The sequence below is a fragment of the Lates calcarifer genome, linkage group LG24, assembly GCF_001640805.2.
Source record: "Lates calcarifer isolate ASB-BC8 linkage group LG24, TLL_Latcal_v3, whole genome shotgun sequence".
NCBI lineage: Eukaryota > Metazoa > Chordata > Actinopteri > Centropomidae > Lates > Lates calcarifer.
In genome coordinates this window covers 1,430,855-1,454,505 of record NC_066856.1, presented here as the reverse complement: position 1 = coordinate 1,454,505, position 23,651 = coordinate 1,430,855, and the positions used below count along the sequence as shown (strand labels likewise).

The window sequence follows — 23,651 nt, the reverse complement described above, 5'->3', positions numbered from 1 at the left end:
GCAGGATAGTGTCCTTCCTGTCTTCCATCCGTCTCCGATTGTTTCCATGTGGTTGGCTTCAGGAATCTCTCCTGGATATTCAGAGCATGCCACTGTCACAGCAGGAATATGATACCTGACTTTCTCTCTCCTTATCTCTTCTGTTTTTTTCCCTCAGTGATGAAAATGTTCCCTTCTTCTCTCTTTTTTTTTTTTTTTTTAAATCTCTGGCTTTTTGTGTCTCTTCTGTCAAAGCACGCTATCTGCTCCCCTGTATGTCCTGGCCTTTGCTGTCGTTCACTCATGGTTCTGTTAAAATGCTCTGAGTACAGTGCAGAGAGAGACTGACTCCACAGTGTGGAGAAGACCAGGAGGTGTGTGTATGTGTGTATGTCTACGTGTGAGAGTTAGTGTATGTGCATATGCATTGAATACCTTAAGGAATATGTGTGTGTGACAGGTCTCCAGCGTCATTCAGTTATACCGTAGTGTAAGCTGCAAATGAACTCATTTCTGCAGGGCTGGTCTCTCTCTCTCTCTCTCTCCCTATGTCGCTCCCTCCTTTTCGCTTTCATTCACTCTCTCTCTCTCACTCACTCTCTCTCCGCTCGCTTCGACAGATCGTTTTCATAACCACTTTTCTGAGGTCACAGCCTTGTCTGCAGTAGTCACGCAACCCCTTGCCTGCTCAGTCAGCTTTACATGCGCGCACACACACACACACATACACACACACGCACACACACACACTCGCTCTACCACAGCAATACTACACTACACAAAACCCTGTCTTAAAGAGACAGTGTGCGGCTCTCGAGCAGCAGCCACAACATGTTACAGACTCCGCTTTTAAAGGGTCAGCATGTCTATTTTTGGCTCTCTGTGCTCAAAGCATTCCTGCGCTGCTGGCAGCACACATGCAACCTGTGGCTGCAGAGTGGAAGAGCAACACTGGCTAAAGCTGATTTTCAGATTAAACCTCTGACTGTTATCACCTTCAACAATCTAATACTTTCTTTAGAAACCTGTAAATGGTTTTTATGTTTTTATGTGAGCAGAAAACTTTAATTACAGTAGTGATACGCCCATTCTGGTAACATTCTGCATTTACAAAATTGCTCTTTTCATGTGGTGAGTGCAGACTTAGGAAGCAATTGTTCTGCCTTTACCTCGCTGACCACATTTGAATTAATGATGTCAGTTGCTGGTGCAGGTGAGAGTCGATTCTACAGCAATGTGTGTGAAGATCATAACAGGAAGACAAAACAATTTCTCTTTAAAACCTAATGGTATTCCTGTGTGCAAGATTTGCTTCCGTGTGTGTGTGTTACATGGGGATGGCAGTGTGGAGCAGCTGAATTCTTTCAGCGTCCACGAGACAGAGCTTCACATTGTCCTGTCCTGACTGGGCCTATCCATCTCTCTCTCCGTCCTCTTGTTTCTGTCTTGTTCCTCGTCCCAACACCTCTCCATCCTCTCATCACCTCTCTGCCACCAGGATAGCCCACAGAAGAAAATACAGTAACTGAAGATGACAGGGAGCCAGAGGTAGAGACAGTGGGCAGAGAGAAAGTGAGAGCCAGTGAACTGAGCGGGTTTAGGAGGACATAGAAACAAAGGGACCATTCATATTACTGCTCTTGTAAAATACTTGCTAATTCCCAAAGGTCTGGTTTGTTGGATGTCTCTTATGCACAGTCTGTCTCTTATGCATCTGAGATCCGATATCAATATAAAATGACTAATGTTGAAAAGACCTCAACAAAAATAACATCACATCTACCTACAGTTCTGCTGCTTGTTGCAACATATTTAATGTTTCAGTACACACCTTCAAATTTTCTTATTTATTGATCTACTGAACTATTGATTGTTGCATGGCTGTTTACAGTGATAACTGTGGGAGATTTACTCAAACTTTGTTGTAATTTTTGAAACAATAGATGATTGATTTCAGACAGGGACTGAAGCAGCTCCTCATCTCTTCCCAGCAAACGTTGATTTTGTCAGCTGAAATGACAACTGTTGCTGGCAAATTTAATCAGCTGCAACTGGATAATCAAGTTAACATTAGTTTCATGAGTTGGTTTGAAAACCTCATCTCTGGTTGACTTTTTAATGTTTCCGACTGACTCATTTTAGAGCAAAAACCTCTAACAGAGTCTTTAATATGTACTTAGTGTTTACATACATGATATTGAGTCCCATATTTTACTCTAACATAACCCTGTTTAGCTGCTAAGAGATGTTAGATTCACATCATATTTGTTTTAATTTAAACAGTGAGTTTCACTTTCAAAGTTGTAAGAGAAAAATGTTTTAGAGAGACTATTAATGTAACACCATTTCAGATAACATGTAGCAGGACAGAGCTGCTAACATTAGCCTAAACTCTGACATAGTAGTATAGGGTCTTTTTTTAACCTATAACCCTAAACAGTGTAGTATGACCTGGCCTTGAAGAAACAGCCTGTCAGATTAAAACTGTAGTTAGCCAGTTAGCAGGACATGCTAACATCTGTAGCTTCCACTGTAATCCTCTCCTTACATTTTTGGTTTTGAGGGGAGTTAAAAAAATAAACCAGCTCTTAAGTCTTAGCATCCAGAGTATCTCTCTACTGCAGCCTCATACACACTATGACTGTGCTTATAGTTGTTACACCATGACTGGACAATCACTTGTTTCCGCCCAACAATGTTCATGTGTTGCACAACAAATGTATGGATGTACTGTATATGTGCATGGACACACACAAACTCTGGTGATTTCAAATATTATTACCTGCACTCTAGCTGTATAATCACAGTTGACATTTTGACACTTACTCTACACAGAGTGGACAATAATTCTTTACAAGCTGGAATGAGATTTTCCAGCTCATCAAATCTCAGTTTGTGTTTTTTGTCATGACATCACCAGAGGGGGAGAGGGAGGCTACAAAAAAGCCTCAATATGGCCTGGAAATTGACTGAGAATTTGGCCAGGAGAGGTTGCATGAGAAGGAGAGGGACTTGAAGTAGCAGGGAGGAGAAGCTTGCCAAGAGAAAAGGCTCAGGCCTGAGGGCTTTTGGCAGGTGTTTTGTCTCTGCTATCCATCTAGCTGCTGACTAAAAACATGGGAAGTATTACAAGAGAATCTATTAGTTGTACACACAGGCTGTAATCTCTGTAATCTTCTGTTGTAGCTGTTTTTACTAATTTCTACAGAGTGACATTAAATTCTTTTTTTTTTTTTAACAACAGTGAGTCTCAGTAAAAAACACCATACATGATCTTAGGAATAGTTTTAATTTTAAGACCCTAGATTTTGGTGCAGTTTCATGTTTATTCAGCCCAAGTCCAGCCTGGGAGGCTTTGCTGTACATACAGCTGAACTGAAACTAAACTTCAAAACAACAGTTTGAACTGAGCAGCAATATTACCACATGGAGTTAAGTGTCCTGCAAATGTTGAGAAACACTGAAGTGACTAAAGAATAAAAAGATAAGAGTCAAACATACGCAATCTTTCAACAAAATGACTAAGATCTTTTCTCTGGAAAATCTGAATCATAGTTAATTGTCTGCCACAGCAGCCTCCGCCTCATACGCGATCATGTGGCTCTGCCAATTAGGTCAAGCCTCAGAGTTTTCTACATGAATTGGCCCATCTGACATTTTAATAAAGAAGCTGGTCCAAGGATGGATGAATGCAGAACTGGTATTGTGATGGCCCAATGAATTATGCAACAGAGTTTCTCTCTCTCTCTCCTATTTTATGTTTCCTTTTGCAGCCCCCATCCACTTCTGTAGAAAACAGCACTGTGCTGAAAAGCATTCATGGTATTAAATGAGAGGAAGCGCAGGATAACATGAAGTAGCCAGGTGAGTGAAGTCAAGCAAGAAAAATAAAGAATCAGCAGGCTCAGTTACTAAGATAAAAAATGAAAAGTGAGTGTGAGAGAGTGGGAGGCAGGCTGAAGCCACACCACAGTAGGCAGTCAGGTAGAGGTTGTCCAGGCCTCCAGGCCAAGGAGTGGAGGCACCACTAGAGAGGAAGGATTAGATTGGAGATTAACAGGCTCAGAGATGGTGAAACAAAGTTAACAAAAAACAAAACACAGGTGCCATGAGATCTGAAAGCAAGAGACAGTGAAGGACATGAATGAATGGTAAAAATAAAAGCATAAATAATGTAATGGAAATTTAGAAAATATGGATATTAAGTGACCTCTATGGAAGTGGGGATTATTTCTGGTCAACTTGAATCTTTTGCTTTCATACTATTTAAGTGACATTAATTAATCATTGTCATCAGCTGTTTGTGGTTAACCCTCTATAGTTGTTTGCCAGGAGAAGCTGCAGATAGCTCTTTTGTTTCAGTCAACATGAAAGACAAAGGCTTTCTATATGAACAGATGGTATGGATGATCTGTTGGCCTTTAAAGAGATCCAACAGCAGCACCAGCTCAAGCGAGAAATGTTGACAGACACAGGACAATCAGTATTTGCTGCTTCTGTGTGTGCATGAGAGTGAGTATTTATAAAACTATCACCACATTATCATGCCTGAGACATGTGAGCGGGCGCGGCATCTTCATCCTTAACTCGTTTAGGACATATTGAGGTCATTTTCCCCGGGTTTACACAACATTGCGTGAGAAGGGAAGGGTATCCGGTGGATCCAATTGCCCTCTGTGAGGGCGGCAGCGCCTCCATGAATGTGGCCTTTGAGTGGCGAGAGGCCAGTAGACATGCAGACAGCCTGTACTTACTGTATCTGGGAAATAGGCCTGATGCGACTTCAAACAGCCACAATGATGTTATTATGGTCCCCCCTCCTCCCCCAAGCCTGTTTCTCTCTCTCCCTCCTTCCTGAGAACTTGTTGCTCATGAGTCACAAGGAAGGAGTCTCCAGTGATCTGTTGTTTACCCTCATTATACTCATGGTAGGACTTGGACCAATCCCTGCTTCAATTTCAGTTCAAATAAGATGTTTTTTGTTATCACTCTCCCCCCTAAGAGAGACTGATGTTGAATTATCCAAATTCTATGATTGTCTCCCTTTTTTACTGTTGAAAATGAAGTTTGTTTTCTCTTGCAGGACGTGTTTTTACAACATTTATCTTCGTACGACAAAAACACTGGGCGTCATGACTGTGTGGTTTTCTGGGAAGGGAAAATGAAAAGGTAAAAGAGCATCATTTTGTGGGGTGTAACGGAAAGGTACATGACCAAAATTGAAGTGATTGCTCCATAACTAATGGATGGATATTACTTTAGAAGTGATAACCCTACATTGACTCGGCTCTCAACTCTGGGCAAACAAGCATTTCACACTCCATCATCCTAAACTGGGTTATCCATATCTTTGAGCCAAGATTTGCTGTTTTTTTTCTCCAGAAAATCAAACAAGGCCTAGCAGCAAACATTTGACAGGCAATAATGTGCAAGAGGTAGCAAAGTTCAACATCATCCTAAGTAAACCCAAAGTTTTTACACTATGATGGTACAGCACAGTAAAAAAAAAATGACGCAGGTGGCAGGCAGCTACGGACGACGAGTGGATGCGACTCAGCTTTGATTTTGGTGCTATATTTACACAGGCTTTCAACATCGGCGCAGGCTGTCATATCAACATCTTTTCAGTGTCAGAAAGCTGACGCTGAAAAATGCTGGGCTGGGCTAACTTTTTACACTGAGAAACTGGGTTAGATTTCAGAATGACAAATTTTCACATTTGATTTATCAAAGAATTCTGCAAAAAATCTGAACATCGTACTGAAACTGTACAATGCTCTGTACTGACTGCTGATTTACAGTTTGAGGGCTTTAGATTTAGAAGTTTTTTATTCCAGGCTGTACACTCACCATACAAACTTGCCGACAATCCACTCAGTTTAATCACCCTGTACTTAAAGTAATTGTTATCCCACACTGTAAAAAGCTCATGCATGCATTAATCTGGAGACACAGCCAGGGAAAGCAATGAGATACATTATAGGTCAAGAAACGCTGCATTAGAAATCAAATATGATTGAAAAATTATGGGAGTGGTGTATGAAAAATAAACATGGGTGGAAGCCACTTCCAGCTCTATATTTGACAGATGACACTGTACAAAAACAAGGATTAGACTGTCAGTGCTCTGACTGGATAAATGTGGGTACATGTGTGAGTGTGAGTGTGTGTGTGTGTGTGTGTGATGCATATTTAAAACATTTGCAATTTGATGATGAAAACAAACCCTGGCACATTAGCATGGAGAATTTCCCAGCTCCGCACGCAAACTTAGAGCAGGGGAGGGCCGCAATGTGTGTGTGTGTTTGTGTGTGTATGTTGCTGTGGGTGAAGCCGGCAGCTGTTTAAATTCGGTCTAACAGTGCTCTCTCTGCAACATACCAATTTAAACACGATCCTCAGGGACAGAAACAGAGCCTGACACTTCTCTTCACCACCTCTTTCTGTCATTTTCTCTTCTCGTCCTTGTTTTCTCTCTTCCTTATTCTCTCTGCCTCATTCTTATTCTTTTTCCAGTTGTTGCAAATATCTACTGTGTTAACATTAAATCTGAATTCAACTCCACAATACTTGTCGATCCAGCCTGTGCTGTATACAGAGCTCACTTATCCCACTGCATTAGCCCTGCATCAGTACCTGATATGATGATCCCTGTCATGTACCATCTTTAAGAGGTCATGCCATTGTGCCTGATGAATAAGTCATTAGATCAGTGCTGTGTTTGTCCCTGAAAGGTCCAGGGGCTCAGTGCCCGTGGCTTCATTTCTAATCAGCTCCCAAAACACAAAGAAACCTTTGTGACAGACAACAGCTCATCCATGATCCCTGCTGATGGAATACAACTGTTAAAGTCACATTTGACCAGAAAATGTACATTCACTTCATTTGCAATTGAAATGTTTGAAATATTTGAAATACTGAGAAGCAAATACTCAAAACTAGTTGAAAAGGGAGCAATGAGCTCAATGCACCAGTTAAAATGAAAAGCTAAGAGCAAAGACTGTAGCAAAAGCTTCTTTCCACATTAGTGTAACTCTGTCAGAGAGTGTGTGTAAGATTCAATTAGTGCTGCAGCAGGCAAGAGATTTTTATTTCATTTGAGCAAATTAGGTAATCTCTAGTGAATGACTGACAGCAGCAATGAAACACCTCTGATAATGCTCCAGTTTTTACTGTTTGTTGTATGTAACATAACAGAAGTTAACTGACCAGTTAAATTTCTTTTTTTCAAAGTGTGTGTGCTGATGAGCTGGTTTCACCACTGGTGTCGAAAGAATATCATGAACAGACTAAACCACATCTCAAGAACGAGCTGCAACATAACTTTAAAAAATACCTTTCTGCTCCTCTATTATTCACTCACTACATCTTTTACTCTTTTCTTTTTTTCTTCCTTTTTTCAGTTGAAACTACAGTTTGTGCCACTCAAAAAGCCTCAGAGAGCTTTTACCATGAACTCCCCCAGTGGGCCTTTAATGCTGGTGATGTTAGTGAAAACCTCCAGTGGGGACCAGTGATCCAGCATGGAGACACACACACACACACACACACTAAAAAAACTGGAAAGACCAGGTAACAGACTCATCTTCCAAGAATCCAAGAGTCAGGAAAATGTGTGAGGTTTTAAGTAGAATTAACTAATTTCAACACATTTATAAATGAAGGAAATGCTTCTAAAACAAGTGTCTTGAGTCAATCACGTGTTGCCCAACGTTTGTGTAAGAATGTTTTTCTTATTGACTTTAGCAGTCTGATGAAATTTCAAGTGAGGCCGACACATAAGGAATACAAGATGAAATCCCTCTACCTCATCATTTTTTGCAGGACACACACACACACACACACACACACCCATCCCAAATAAATCCCAGTAAGCATTAGGGCCCTGTCATAGCTCTGTTTACTCTTCAACACTTAAGATATAGCTTCCTTTCTCCTGGCTAACAAATAACGCCTGGGGGGCTGAGAGGCTGAGCCAAGTACAAGTCACGCAACTGCCTCTCTCTCTCTCTCTCTCTCTTTCTGTCTCTCTCTCTCTGTCTATCTCTCACTCATCCCCACACACACTCTCTCCATCCTGACTGACTGGATACCTGGCTGCCTGGGTGAGACATTTGCCCCTGCAGAGCTGCTCCTCTTTAACAATGTGCCTGGACGCTGTCAAGTCAGAGACGATCCTGCTGCTGTTTGCTGATGTTCAGCTTCACTTTGTCTTTCATTGTCTTTACCCTCTCTCCCTCTCGCTGTACCCTCTGCTTGCGTCTCTCTCCACCCTAAAAATATTTTGTCAGGCTCACTCATTCGATGATAATTCGGCAGAGAGCAGGAGTTCACTCAGAGTTCAGACTGCTCTGGGTGCACACAGTGCAGCGAGGGCCTGCCAGCCAATAAAAAAACACCAAAACCCTTTTAAACACCCTCTTGAATCACGTTCTCTTGTCCTTTTTAATTAGCTCTTACTATGGACCTTTCACACTGAAACACATGTTTTTAACAGCAAGATGTTTGGCTTTAATAACAGAGAAATTTGCATGGTGAATTTACATTACACTCTGTCTGGCTGAACTCATCTCAGATTGAAAAAAGGAACTCTCCCCCAAAGCTTCTCCAAATAACTCTAACTTTATATGACATGATCTGAGGAGCTATTTTTAACCAGGCGAGTTACGTGCTCTTCTTTTCCCATATCAAATGCTGATGAAAGGGGACCTCATCTGGCTGACGGTAGTTAGTGTATCGAGCTGTATCGGGTCAGATGCCACCTTTGGTTAGTGATCTTTCCAACCGCATGGAAACATATCGATTTACATTAGGGAACAACAGCAGGGACTGGGTTCGGCTACTGCTGCACACTGAAGCATGCTTCAATTAAGATAAATGGAGGTGACAGACAAAACAAACGGCCTGATGTACAGTATGCCCAAGCGGCCCAAACGGACACAAGCTGATGACATGTAGTACACGTGGTAGTCATGCCACGCCAGTAACCATCTACAGAAAACTAACACAGTCCAGATTATTATCAGTAATATTGCTTATGAAGGGCACACGCTTCACTTCCTTTTCATTCGTTCCATCACTCAGCTCAGTGCTCTTACTTCAGCATTCACTGAATATATGAAAACCATAATTCATCATGCATTTAAATCAGCTATTAGTGCATTTAGAGAACTATTAAGAGTCCAGGATCATGATGCACTTGGGTGAGGTTGTAGACTGTGATTAATAAATGACAAAAGTTAAGTTAAGCAGACTACACTCTGTTAAATTTAGTTGATTTCTTCCTTTCACACCTACTTTGCTGGTTAATTGTTTGTCTTAATAAGACGCTGCCCTGTATCGTGCCAGAGCAGCAGTGTCACAGAGGTTATTCATCAGACTCTATGAATAGCCGCTCCATTCGCTCGGTTTAGCCATCAACAGATCGCATTACTGACACCACTGAGCTTTTTATGCTGGTGGCCATGTTAAATTGGTTGTGCTGTAGCTAATAGGCCTTGGGTGTTCACTGAGAGGAAACTGGTGGCCATTTGAACCAGGATGACAGCCAGTGTTCAGTTCACAGGAGTGAATCTATGTCATGGCATCAATCAGTTAATTGTGGCCTGTGTCGAATCCATGCAAACAGAACAATGGAGGGACACAGATGAGCTTACCAATAACAAAGTCTGATTCTTGGATTCTACTATTGATTTGACCGTTTCTATTTATGTCGTCTTGCAATGCTAAATTCCAATCAGGACCAAATATAGGACTTTTTCTTATGTACTCCAGCATTGTTTGGATAGTGATCCCACAACAGTCACAATTTTTTTTCCAAAACTCAGGAAATGGTTTCTGTGCAGAACTGCCTGCAGCATGCCACAACAAATTAAAAAATGGCTGTTCAGAGCCTTAATGAGTTATCAAATGGGCTTTCAACATGTGGCTTTGGGCAGGACTAAATCTGTAAGCTATACTGCATGTTTGCATGGAGATAAACAAAGTCTATTTGTTTGTTGTGTGTGTGTGTGTGTGTGGGGGGGGGGGGGGCTATAAATTGGCAATGTGAAATTATTTAATCTCAGCCAAAAGGGGTGTAGCTGGGGTGAAGCATGGCTGGAGTGGCGTGCTTGTAAAAATAGTACATTGCAAACCAAAAGCAGAACAAATGTTTGTAATAAGAAATATGTCTGCCAATAACATTACCATTCAATAACTGTAGATTAACTACAGTTTGCACACCCAGTCAACTTCAAATAGACTTGACTTCAGAGTAGCATGTAAGATTTCTAATCGAATGCCATGATATTACAAAATATGTAAAACAACAGCTGGGATTTGTCAGCAAGTTTGTAGCCTCACTGCATGCTTAAAGTGCTTCCATAATACAATTATCAACTTAATCTCCAGGGGATTCGGTGTGCTTGTTGCTTCCCTCTTCGTCCCTCTGTGCTTCTCCTGCTCAGGCAGAGCAGAGCACTAGGCGGTAGCTGTGACAATAATTACACAAGACAGCTTCCAACAATAGTGTTGGGCCAACAAAGGCTTCTGCTCCCCCTGCATGAGCCCTGGCTGTCTATTCACACTCATTCAAACTCAAACACACACTCTACCCGTCTGTTTGCACACACACACTTGCACACAAACACACCTCCCATTGCAGCGCAGCCGCCACTAGCTGTTACAGTTAGCGTCTAACGGGGCCCCCCTCGGCACCGATTTGAGTAATTCACTTATGGCCTTTTGTGATCCCAGGGGGCTCCATTGGCCCCCCAGGCCAACAGAGTCCAACTCCACTCAAGCGAGTTCAGTGTCTGTGGCACGAGAGGCCAGGCAGGGACAAAGCCAGTGTCATGCCTTTGATTCAAGCAACTAATGAGTTAGCTGTGAGGATCCTAAATGCATACGGCGGCTTCTCCATTCACGGTTCTCGACACATACAAGGGATTAGCATGGCTGGCCTGTCGCACTAGTTAACAGCTATTGTGTGGCTGATTACTGCAGAGGGGGCAAACACATATGCAAGAGGGTGGGAGAGTGAGCCGACATGCAACTAATGTGCAATTTAGCATGGAATCATGGGGTGGGTAATAGCTATATGTTAGCTGCAACAAAGGGAGATAACATTTAAACTGAAAATAGGCACGCAACTAGTAGCAGCTTGACATTCAATGAGAACTGGCTCATCCCGCCTTAAAGAGTTGATTGAGAATTTTAGTCCTAAATATATATATATATATATATATATATATATATGTATATATGTATATATATATATATATATATATATATATATATATATATATATATGTATATATATATATATATATATATATATATATGGAATCCATATTACTACAGTTTATAAACACACCCCTGTCTAACCCTGATCACAACAAATGAAGAGGATTTTTGCATGCCAAAATACAGGAAAGGAATGATGAAACCCTGAGCACTGGCATTAAGTTAGTCATAACAGTGAGAACACATTACCATTTACATTGGAAATGTATTAGGCGCCCATACATCTACCTTTGTATATATAACTCAATGCACGGAATTACAGACATCGCATGTGGAGGAAAGAGGAAGGAGAAAAGCCTGAGCACTGGCATTTAGCCTGATCACGCACTCTTCATGCAGCACATGGAGATGAGAGGTGATTTTCTTTCAAAGAGGTCAGTGAAACAAACAGAAGGGCAGAACCCCATAGGGAGAAAGAAGGAAAGAAGGAGGAGGAGGAGAGGAGGAGGAGACAAAAATGTTAGTCATGATCAAACAGTGTTTAAGAAGAAAAAAGGAATTAATAAGAGAGGAGACAGAAACAGGGTGACAGGGTGAATCTGTACCTCCATTTGATGATGATAATCCCTCATAAGACCAAACTTTCTCTGCTTTGCCAGCACACACGGACTCACAGATTGTGATGTTGCGATCCATTGTCTCCCTGGATGCTCTTAATCAATACACATCACAAATTTTTATGAGGGTTTAGTGATGTATGTTTTTTCTAAAATTGAGGAGATCAAATGATCTAATGAACTGTCAAGAAATCTTGAAAGGTCTGGTATTTTAACAGCTCAGGGTGAACAGGAGATTTCGTGCTACCAACACTGGTACAGCGCTGGCCAGCCTGCTTACATCTGTCCTCAGGCTTGTTGTGACATATGACATTTAACTTACATGATGGGCTGAAGGGTTGAAGTAGGCTGTCATGCACTATGTGCTGGACTCAAATGTGCAACCATCAGGCGCAACTAAGGCATCGAGACCTCAGCATGTAAGCACCGGTTCACAGCTTGTCAAATTGATACTAATTACCCAAGAAGTTTGACTGATTCCTAGTGATTCCTATGTCCTGGTCCCTCTAACACTGTGATTGGCTCAAACAACAAGGGCAAATGAAAAGGTCAAAGGGTTCGACCTTAAGTAGGTTTGACTGTTCACTTCAAAAAAGGTACAGACAGATAAAACAAATGAGTTAATGAGCTGTGCAGCCATGTATTTATTGTATAGCCACGACCTGTGAGCATCTGATATTAGTGCCACAGCCTGAGTAGATTCCTTCAAAGACCAAAAATGATCTTGATTCTCATTAAGCAGTCAGAAGCCTCTGAGGCTGTAGCTGGGCAAAGTGGAGCTTTAAGCTAAATGCTAATGCCAGCTAACATATATGAGTGATGAATTTAGACAACAACAACAGACAACACGCAACCATCCGTACCGGAAAGGCTTAAATTGCTTAAATTGGTCAAGGACAAAGCGAACAAGCTGACAATACGTAGTCTAAATTTGAATAGCAGGGACATTTTACTTCAAAAACTCCAACCAACAGTAAACTGACCACATGTTGACCTTTCTAATGCCAAACCTTTTCACTTCATTTATAGTCCGTGGAGCTTGCTGATTTGTCTTGGCCTCTGCCCTAGTGTTTTGAGTATAAGGAAGGAAAAAGTCTAGGGTCACTGAGAGTTTAGTAAATACAAAGTCTGTCTATAATCTGACCTGATACACATTTTCACCCCTGAGCAAAGATTCCATTCAGAAACAGCTATCACGCTGCAGCACTTCCCTCTTTGGGAAATGGAATGGTCTGCAGTTGTGTTGACTCGTTTGGATACAGATTTGACATGAAGAGGATTAACCCAAATAGTGGTGAAAAGGAGGCTTACATCCATGAAATTCTCTTAAATTTGTAGATGAGAGAATAAGGACCTTGGCTGATTGTTTTGTCTTGTTGTCTCCTTCCTCTATTGCCTGATGGTGGCTTAGTTACAAAATCGTCTCCTGTCTGCTGGCTGACGTCATAAGTGGCGTATGCCTGGCGTGCGTCTGTGGGGCCTGTGGCCTTTCTCTTCCTCTTTTATTATAGCTCACCCAGCATTTAGCAGCAGACAACACACATACTGAAACTGGCTCGCACACATTCGGAGATTAGCAAGTGCAGATCTAAACATTGATGGCTGCTGTATGGATTCTGCGTAGCAGCGAGACGATCAGCATGTCAGGTTATCAAACCGGGTGTAGATGGGTATACTTGCACTTGAATCTCTCATCACATTTGCTTGTGTGTGTTCCCATACCCTGTCAACACCCTGACTGGACCGACAGCTATGAGGGAAGGTGGGGCATTAATTGAGGACTTCCAGACACACACACTTATAAATACACCCCGCTGCGACGTGGATACATTTACACCACAGGCATTTATATTTGGGCATGAGATTTGTTTTGGTGGTAATTTTAGGGGTTGTTATGATATATTGCAAGACCTTGACAGTTTTCAGAGCAGATCATTTACTGAAAGCAAAGCAGAACTGCACCGAAGCATCTAGAAGTTTTTCAGGTTGTTGATGTCTCATTGAGGGCACTGTGCATGTCTTTATGTTTTTATATTGAGATATAGAAAAATCATCATGAGCAATATATAAACTATGCAGCTAAACTAGAAGATCCCTGTACATTGTGATGACTAAACTGTGTGTGAATGTTGTGTGGTGTTGTTACTTGTTTACGTAACAAGGATGATTGTAGTAATTATTATACCAAACTTGTAGATTAAATTCTCAAAATAATTTACTTGTTCCACTGAAAGTTAATCATCAGCATGAGCTACAAGTTAAGATCAATGTTTCCTTGCAGTATGACTTTTTTAGACGATGTTTATCACTGTTTTTTTGTCTTGCAATATATCAACTTTAGATACCATATATAGATAGATAGATATATACGTGTAAGTGGTAGGCATAAACTTCTGTCCAGCTGACTGTGAGAGAAAGTGACTCAGTTAACCATACACATCTGTATGTGTATGGCCAATATATGTGCCATTCAGTGAGATACTTTCACTTGTCTGTACAGTAATTTTACAATAAGGCCCTGAATAGAAGAAAGCTACTGCACAAGTCAGTTCAGTCATTTAAGGGTTAGCAATCATTTGCAGTATTAGTAGATGTATTACCACTGAAACTTGATGTCAGACATTTCACATGAGTCACAGACAATAAAAACAACCATCTTTTCAATGTTGCTCTAATCTTTTCTAATGGTGCTCTGGCCTGTGTAGACACTAAACATGTCTTATAAACTTTGATTAAACTAAAAAAGAAAATGAGAGTTGGTGAGAATTATATAAATCATGCAAAGAAGAGAGTGTGGTTTGAAGGTCTACACAAACAAGTTCCTGTGCGTCAGTACGCAGCTGGTACACTGGAAGGATACGCTCCTAACATCTGATCCTAAGAGCAGACGGTGAGGACAGAGACATGGGAGCAATGAGAAATACATATGGATTAATGCCAATGCTGCTTTTTACCCAGGGGTGTGATGGGGAATCTGATCGTAGTGCCATGAGGGTCAAGACTTGAGACGGTGACAGACGCCGTCAAAGCATCTCATCAAAGAACCACAGCACACACAGTCAAAATAGCCACCATGGCATGAATGTACTAACACACTCACACACACACTCTTGTCTGGTTGTCTGGTCTTCTCTGGTCGTCCTTGGGTCACAAGTTTACAACTAACTTTTCTCAAAGCATTCCTTGTTTTGAAAAATGTCTGCTTTATCAGAGAGACAGGGAGTGAAGGAGCAACAGAAAAAAACAGCCAATATCAACCACAAGCTGTACCTCAGCTTACAAAGATATGACCACAAACAACCCACAGAAAAAGCAAACTTTTCTTAGCTTTATTGAAACACAAAGCCTGCCAGCAGCTAATATTAATGCATCATTACAAATTACATTAACTGATATCAAGCCTATAGCAGAGCAGCACACTGGCCTTATTTATGGGACGACAGGCTGCAATTTAGAGAGGAAGGTCTGTCCTTTATTATGTGGTCTCCAGGATCCCCGTCTTAAAACTCCATCTGATTCTCATCACAAGCTCTGCTGACTTATAGTCTTGTTAGAGTCACTTTCAATTCATATTAGTCCAACAGGCATCAGAGCAACAGAGGATGAGGGAAAAAAGAGGAGGCCAGAAAGAAAATGATGAAGGAAGGATTACTGTAGGCGATTAAAGGTAGTAAGACACCAAAGTATGTCACATTTAGTCCAGTCCAGGTGTTTTGTGTTACAACACCTTGTCAGCATCTCAGTAATAACACAAATTAGTTAAAATGGGAAAATTCCCTCTAAGATGTGCTTTTAATTACCTCTGCTCCTTCTAAAAATACAGCAGTAACCTGATTAAGTTTCCAGAACAAAGCAAAATTCTAGTTTTAAATAATGAGATAAAAAGCAGCAGAACACAGTCGTGCAAAACAGACTTTAAAAACACACGTACATTACCGGAGGAGGAATAAAGGCAATTCGGGCAGAAAGACAAAGGAGTAGGGATAGTTAATCCTTAGGGTAAATATTTAACAAGCTCAGCAATTACAGTGAGGGCAGAGCCCTAACATGGAGGAAAAAGGAATTACAGCCTGACTGTCAACATGCACACACGCATGCACACACACACACACACTTTCCCATGGACCTACTCACACACAATATAGATACAATGACCTAAAATAAAAATTAAATGAAAAAGATTGGACTAAAAGTTCCACAGAGCCTGTAGGCTACAAAATGATGATTTAGATTTTTGTATTATTATCATTATTGTTGATGGGGTGTCACCCTCTGGACTTGTGGCCCACTTTCACTCCAAATGTTTTACCTGTGTCATGACATACTTAAACTGCATTACATGCATTTCCACTATGACCTCTCAGCTGGAGATAACTGTGGCAGCAGAACCACATTACAACTTTTTAAGTCTGCATGTGTGAACTAAGGTTCATATATTTGATTTTTAAAATCTATTTTTTAAATCTATTTCATATAAGTGAGCGTAAGAGTGTCCTTATGAAAAGAAATATGATTCATGTACACCAGGGAATATTTGCTCCCCCCAGGCAGGCTAAACAAAACTCAATAAAAAGGGAAACTAAATTTCATCAGTCATTGTTATAGTGCACAATTGTGCACAAACAGCTATTACAGCTATTATTAACGGCCATTCTCTGCTTGGGATACTTGTGAAATATCTCATGGAATCATCTCAGGTCATATATCTCATGTGCGTGTAAACACACCACACTTGAATCCCATGGAATATGATGATTAAGGGAAACTGAAGTGAATCCTTCCCTGATATCACTTTTTATTTACACATACACATACAAACACACACACACACACACACACAGCCTAGGGGTATATTTGCATGTAGTGCATAGGTACACACTCTTTACTGTGCTCCACCCATCAGTAGTCACGCAAGAGACTCAAGACAGAATCTCAGGTGCTTCCAAAACCACCTGCTCCTCTGTCTCTGAACTATCTCACACACTGTACATGAGAAACCTATAAATGAGTAAATATGTTTAAAAAGGACAAAACAAGTGATACAATCCAACCTGAAGCCAAAAACCGTACTCAGTCAAACACAACTAACTGAACTGGACATGACTCATGACTCAGTAGCAACTTCACACAGTCCCCCCAGTGGACAAAAAGGAGAACTGCATCACTATAAGTGGAAAAATCTTCCTCTATGAAACTGTTTATAAAGGCAAATGAAACTTATAGTTGCCAGTTTCATGGTTTCATGTCATGTTTTCAACGTATGACTCACTCTTCAAAAGAGAGAAAAAAAAAAGATGATTATGACTGTTGCTCCAAACCACAGGAAGGATGTGGACATGTACATGTTGCTCATCTTAGATTTATCTGGAAAAGCTCTGGCTACACTCCATGTTTAAATATCAGTGGAAAACTACAATTGTGAGGGTCAAACGAGTTGACCAAAGAGAGATGCTCACAGAACTAAATCCCTCATGTTCCACTCTAATTAATCTAATTAGTGTAGCATCAAAAGACAGCTAAGCTGGTCACTTCTGCCACTGATAACAAGGCATCCAGCGAGGCAAGGCAATCACACACACAGGACCTGGCATTAATGCATGTTCAAACAGTTGAGAGTGGAAGATCCTAAAATATTTACAGATAAATGCCAGCTTCACTGTTCATCTGATGGCTGAAAAATGACTGTAACTCTGAGGTGAACTCAGAGAGATGTATATGTTGGTTAGCTATTAGCACTGTCAAACAATACACAACCATTATCACCTCTCAGCTTTCAGCAGCTTCTACACACCTTTCAACACTTTTAGCAGTTTCACACACATGACTGAATGTTCTACATTTTCCAATTTACAGCACTGACACTCAGCATCACTCTTCTCTGAGGCAGCGGTTGTGGTCTTTATCTCTGCGTGAGCCTTTATCCTGGAGAGGCACCTTTAATAAGTCCGATTAGCACCTGTACTGCATCTTTGCGTGATGGCTAAGCTAAATGACCATTCAGGGTAAAATATCTAAGTGTGTGTGTATGTGTGTCTAAAGTTGCATGACTCTGGCCAACAGGATGCCAGTTGTTGGGTGCCATGCCAAACCAAGGCAGCGGATGATGGAGATTAAGGGTACTGTAAGGATCAGAGGAAGAGAAAGGTGAAAGAGGAGAGCAACATGTGTTGAAAAGCAAGCAGGTGCAAAACTCTCTGCTGCTCAGACCCACATGAAAATGGCTTTCAGTGGGGACTTTTCCTTCAGTCCCCAAGACTAGTAGCGAGGGGCCTCCCTTTCCCCCTCATCCTTCTTCTAATTTATCACACACAATTTCCCTGGCACGACAGTGGGAGGATGCTCATTTTTTAAAACTAACAAAGTACCTCTTGTCACATCCAGCTGTGCCAGTGGCCTCTGTGTTGGCAAAGCAGCCACCAAAGCCACCAGCAACAAAATACGTTCACTAGAGGCCCATGAATATTTGAAGTGGATTGTGAAGCAACACAAGGAGAGGGAGGGAGGCATTCAGTGGATGGTGGAAGGGTGGGAAAACAAGTCTGGGCCTCAGTATACCTCTTAATTACATGTGACTTGAAGACACAAGGGAAGGACAGGGATTCTGGGTTGGTGGAGAGACAAATAATACTTTATATCTACAGAGATGGCATCACGGAAGAATCCTCAAATCATCATTAAAAAGTCATCTTCTCTGACTTAATTAAACTTCAATTCTAAAACAAATTGAAGAAGAAAGGCAGCAACACAGGAGACTAAAACAACACAAAAATACATTGCCTACAAAGAAGAGTTTTCTGTAGACAATGCATGCAGATGATGCAAAAGAATACACTTCCAATAATGCAGCCTATGCTGTTTGTCCTCAGCCCCCTGAATTGCCAGGCTGTATCTCTGTTGGCCTAAATTAGAGTCAGTTCAAGACAGAGCCTCTGGGATTCTTACTCATGAGGCAGAAAGAAAAAGTTCACAGGTTATTCTAAGATTCGAGGAGATTACAACAACAAGGTTGTTTTATCAGTCCTTTCTCCCTTATAGTAAGCTCCATTTTACATGGATTTAGAGGTTTCCCCCTCACACACTACTGACAGATAACTGAGAGCCTGAATTCTGGACACTTAGTTTGACTAATGCAATTTGGTGGTGAACAAGATTTCTGAGCTTCTAAAAACTAATATTTTCAAAATATACTTTACATTCTTAAAGTGACTATTTCTATTCTACTGAAGCCAGGATAGAATTACTCATAGGGCTGTTACTACTCTAAATACTTAATACTACCAGTAATAATAATCTCAATAACCACTCACACACTCACATACACACATACACCAAACACCCCAGTGTCTTTTGACTTCCTCTACCTTGGAAGAAGCTTTTGACGCGGAGGTAGGAGACTGCAAGGCGCAGCACGGACAGCTTGTCCAGCTTGGAGATGACATCCGGGGGGAACGGCAGCAGGCTGGCCAGCCGGTCCAGCTCAGCGTTCAGTCTGTCCCGGTGCCGCTTGGACGGGTTGGTTTTCTCATTGGCAGAGGACGGCTTCCTGATGATGAGACGGACAGAGGGGAGACATCAGGGAGAGTTTGTGTGTGTGTGTGTGTGTGTGTGTGTGTGTGTGTGTGTGTGTGTGTCAGTAGTCACACATTAAAATAAGCTGCAAAATAAGAATTGCTTTAGCTAAATTGTCCAAACTTAATCATGCATTTTCCATATACTTGATTACACTGTGAACCACCTCAACAAGAAGTAAGTGACAGCAGCATGCAGAACAGATTAACTTGTTTAACTTCACTTGTTGAAGTCACATTAGTTTAGATGTGATTCACACTACATGACACACAGGCTTTTCCATAAAGCTTCCACAGTCAGCTTGCCAACCGCTGGTGGTCTTGGTTGAAAAGATTGTGTTACTAATCATCAGTGATATACATTTCCTTGCTTCTAAACTGTGGCTAAGAGCCTGTATTTAATGTGTTTCGCCACAAAAACTTCCCAACAAACTCATATCAACTCAACAGAGAAACAAAAAGTGAAGCATTGCCTGACTCATAAGATTGTTTATAGTGTGGCTATTTGTTTTTTTTTTTTTTTGGTCAATCTGAATTAATTTCTCAGAAAAAGCTTCTGAACTTAGTCATGTCAGTTTTGTTTTGTTGTAGTTCCTCATTGTTAGGATACAAACTACAGGATCATGTTTTGTCTGACTCCCACCACACCTTGCCAACCCAAGTACTGACACATGACCATACAAACCACACTCTGTACAAGTCTTTCTTTCTTTAAACACTATTTCCTTTTGACTCAGCCTTCCCCAATGCACCATGCACCACACTGATTTCCTCCAGTGACAAGTCTCTTTATTTTTTTTCTTCACAACAAGACCAAACTAATGATCTGAAAGTTTTGTCATATCAAGTTTTAGTCCCTTCAAAATATCTTTCCAGGCTGATGTAAATCTTATAGTTCTACATTATAGTACTGACTAATACCCACTGTGGCAGTTTCAGTCTTCTTATTGACTCCCGATGTTAAAGGTTTTGGACATACGGCGCTATCCTTCTCAGTGCCGCAGAGAACATAAAATGCCTCTTAGGCACAAAGTTATTTGTGTATTTTAGTTTGGTGTACACAGTTTTACCAGCAGAACTTAACATGATCCGTACATGTAATGGTCAGCTCAATTTCCACAGCTGAAAGTTTCTCTTCGTCTCCACAGAGACAGAATACTTTTACATGAACGCTTATTACGGCGGCCATTACATTTTAATCATATTTTGCAGTTGTTACTGTTGAAAAATAAACAGAGGAATACATATGACTTAATTAGTTGATTCAGCTTAAGTTTACTTCATTTACAAGTTCAAAAATATGCATGAAAAACCAAAACATCATTATTCCAAAACTAAACAAAGAAACATCACTGAATAACTAGAGGCACTGAATTATAATTTAGTGTCTCGTGGCATAACCAGCAGAGTAGAATTTCAAATCTATATTTCAGTCCACATGTACAGTAGCGATTTGATGTGGCAAAGATTTCCCTTCAGATCAGCAGCAAATGCAGTGCAAAACATGAAAACTTTATAAATGCCACGGGCCTTGTTAAATTACCACTTCCCTCCTCAACATCTTATATAAGCTACATTCACTATTCATGACATCAGCTGACAAAATGGCCCAAAAAACGTAGCCCTCAAAATCTAAAAGCTTGGTCATAATAACACGATCAGCTAAATGAACACAATGACATCTCAGGCTGCAGGTAAACACATGAAGCCTTAATTTAAAGTATATATATATGTAAATATGAAAAACAAACCCTACGCAAAAAGTTTCTCCACTACCAATAAACTTAGTTTAATTATCATTCACCGCCATTTCTGACTGTTTGGATGCAAATCGTTAAAATGAAGCTACTGTGAGTAGTAAGATGTTAATAATTAAACCACTTTATAATAAGTGCGATATTATTAATAGTATGTTTACAACAGAAAAATGCTATGATCACTAGTACTAGCTCTATCATAAGTTATTCAGTGCTACATTTAAAGCTGAAAGTCAACATCAACTGGAACTTACGCCGTTATTTTCACACCTTCATGTTGCCTCCGCTCAATAACTTCCTGTGATTCTGTATAATCGATCTGCTCTTAAATATACAAAATATATGGGTGAGCTGGAAGCTCTCACTGCACATTACCAGGACAGAAAAGAAGCAACAACAAAATGTGCAACCATTTGCCTCGCAGCGTTGATTTAGAGAACATATGAAGCAGCGGCTCCTTAACTGTTTTTGGATGGGCTTCCTCCTCTTTCTGCCCGCATACATGCAGTCTCCCGGAGGGATCATGATCTTGCGCTCCGTGGAGGTAACAGGTGCGCTGCGGAGAAAACATAGGGACGTAAACTTTACATGTGACTGGAGGGAGAACACATGTGTAAGACCATGAGCATTAAAACAAGTTCAGACTTGCACATTGAAAGTAATTCTTTGGGTTAAATGTGCAGTAAATCCCTGCATCCCCACAATTACACTAAAATAACCTTAATTCAGCAACAGCTAAAATTCAATAAAATATAATGTGTGAATAAGAAAAAAAATATTGTTCAATGACTTACAAATAATTACGAATAGTTATAATATGAAATAACACCTTGGTGCAACTAATTAATATCAAAAGAGTCCAGAAGACATGCTGGATCTTTGAAAATAAGCGATAAAATAATATTGCAATTAAAAAAATAAAATCACACCGAAACGTGTAAAATGGTCAAAAACAGCACTAACCCAATATCTGTGTGGATGTCAGTTAATTCCAGTATAGTGTTGGTGGCTGCTGAGCCACATTCACTTTAAGTGCAGAAAAGAGATGTGTCTCCCAGGGTGCACCGAGTCGGTAACGCCAAATGATAAATCCAAGGGAAATAAAATAAATCGGAGAGGTCCTGTACGAGCTCCGAGCTGATGTTTTCATCAGCTTTGCACTGCTCGGGGCAGATGTTGGCTGATGCTTTATACCCAATTGAGTCGCCTTCACTTCCTCGCGTTTCAGGTGGCGGATTCCTCTGAATGACATGTCGAGCTCTTCGCACGCAACTCTCTGCCTCACAAACAGAGAGAGGACACACACACACACACACACACACACACACACACACACACACACACACACACACACAGCTTATGCTGCTTTCAGGTGTTGCCTGCAAATGGGAGTTGCGACTTTTGGGTTTTACATTGTTTTCACATAAACGGTTTTTTCGGGGGATTTTTTTTTTACATCCTCTATAAAGAATGCTACATGACTCATTTTTCTCACCGAGGCGATCATTCCAAGTTTTCTTTTAGATTGCCTGGTAGTCTAATATTTAAAAGTTACATGTCTGAGAGTATTTTCTCTTCATGTGTCTTCAGTTTTTGTTTGTCTCACTACGTAAAAAAAACACCCACTTTCCATCTTGTATTAATGTGCGGCCTGTGTTAAACTGCTTGTATTTCCCTGCTAAAATCCCTTTAAATGCATGAATAGTTACATATAGTATATTTACGAGGGGCACATGAAAGTCTCAGGAGCTCAGCCGGTCCTGAGCGCACAGCCGCGCGCAGCACACACACATTTCGTGAGCAGCGCGAGAGGAGGGATCACACGCGAAGGGCAACGGAGGCACAAACCTCCGGATTCACACCGAGGCTGTCCGCGGTCCACACCGCTCACGCACCGCAGGCTTTTGCTGCAGACGCCCGTTAAGGAGAGACAGATATTTCACACCGTACGGCGCTGGACGGGACCGAGTGGATGATGCGTTCAATTTTATACTTTCAAAACAAAAGCATTAATGTGCCGCGGAACATGTGTAGAGTCTCTGGGATAAAATGTGACAGCACTGTGAGTGAGACAGGACTAATCAAATCTCTAAGAATAGTCAGAGATATATTTGAACTTGTGTGCAGTTTTGATGGGTTAGTTACAAGTCTCGCTATGGCAGCCTACAGCGTTTCACTCCACCTGAAACGACATAACCGTCCTGAGTTTATCTGTTCTATTTTGGCAAGATGCGACAACTAAACCTTAATCTGTGCCATTTTATTTTGAATAATATCACCGGAAGAGCTCTGATTATCTGGTTGATCTGACCGAATTATTGGACACGGTTTTAATTATTCGTAATCACTGAAGCGACTGGACGCGTTTGGAAACGGTGCTGTGTTTATAAAAGGACGCGTCCCGCAGGTTTGATCTGATCCTGGCATCACTGCAGATTTTCAGTGATAAACACGAGCTTTGTGAACCTGAAGTCTCCATAACAACGAAGTCAAAGTCAAGTGAT

The 23,651-nt window shown here is 41.0% G+C and overlaps 1 protein-coding gene across 2 annotated transcripts in view; it reads right to left on the bottom strand.

The window, feature by feature from the left end:
• Nucleotides 1–22,467, bottom strand: part of LOC108898270 (uncharacterized) — a 61,719-nt gene extending 39,252 nt beyond the window's left edge. The window contains exons 1-3 of one of the 2 annotated variants that reach the window (XM_018698210.2): nucleotides 22,111–22,467; nucleotides 21,611–21,703; nucleotides 19,184–19,365 (exon numbers count right to left, since the gene is read on the bottom strand). In XM_018698210.2, coding sequence (XP_018553726.1) covers nucleotides 19,184–19,365; nucleotides 21,611–21,672 — 244 coding nt within the window. In that variant the 5' untranslated portion in view covers nucleotides 21,673–21,703; nucleotides 22,111–22,467. The remainder of the gene's footprint in view (nucleotides 1–19,183; nucleotides 19,366–21,610; nucleotides 21,704–22,110) is intronic. The other variant, XM_018698209.2, reaches the window with a different exon arrangement.
• Nucleotides 22,468–23,651: the final 1,184 nt, after the last annotated feature.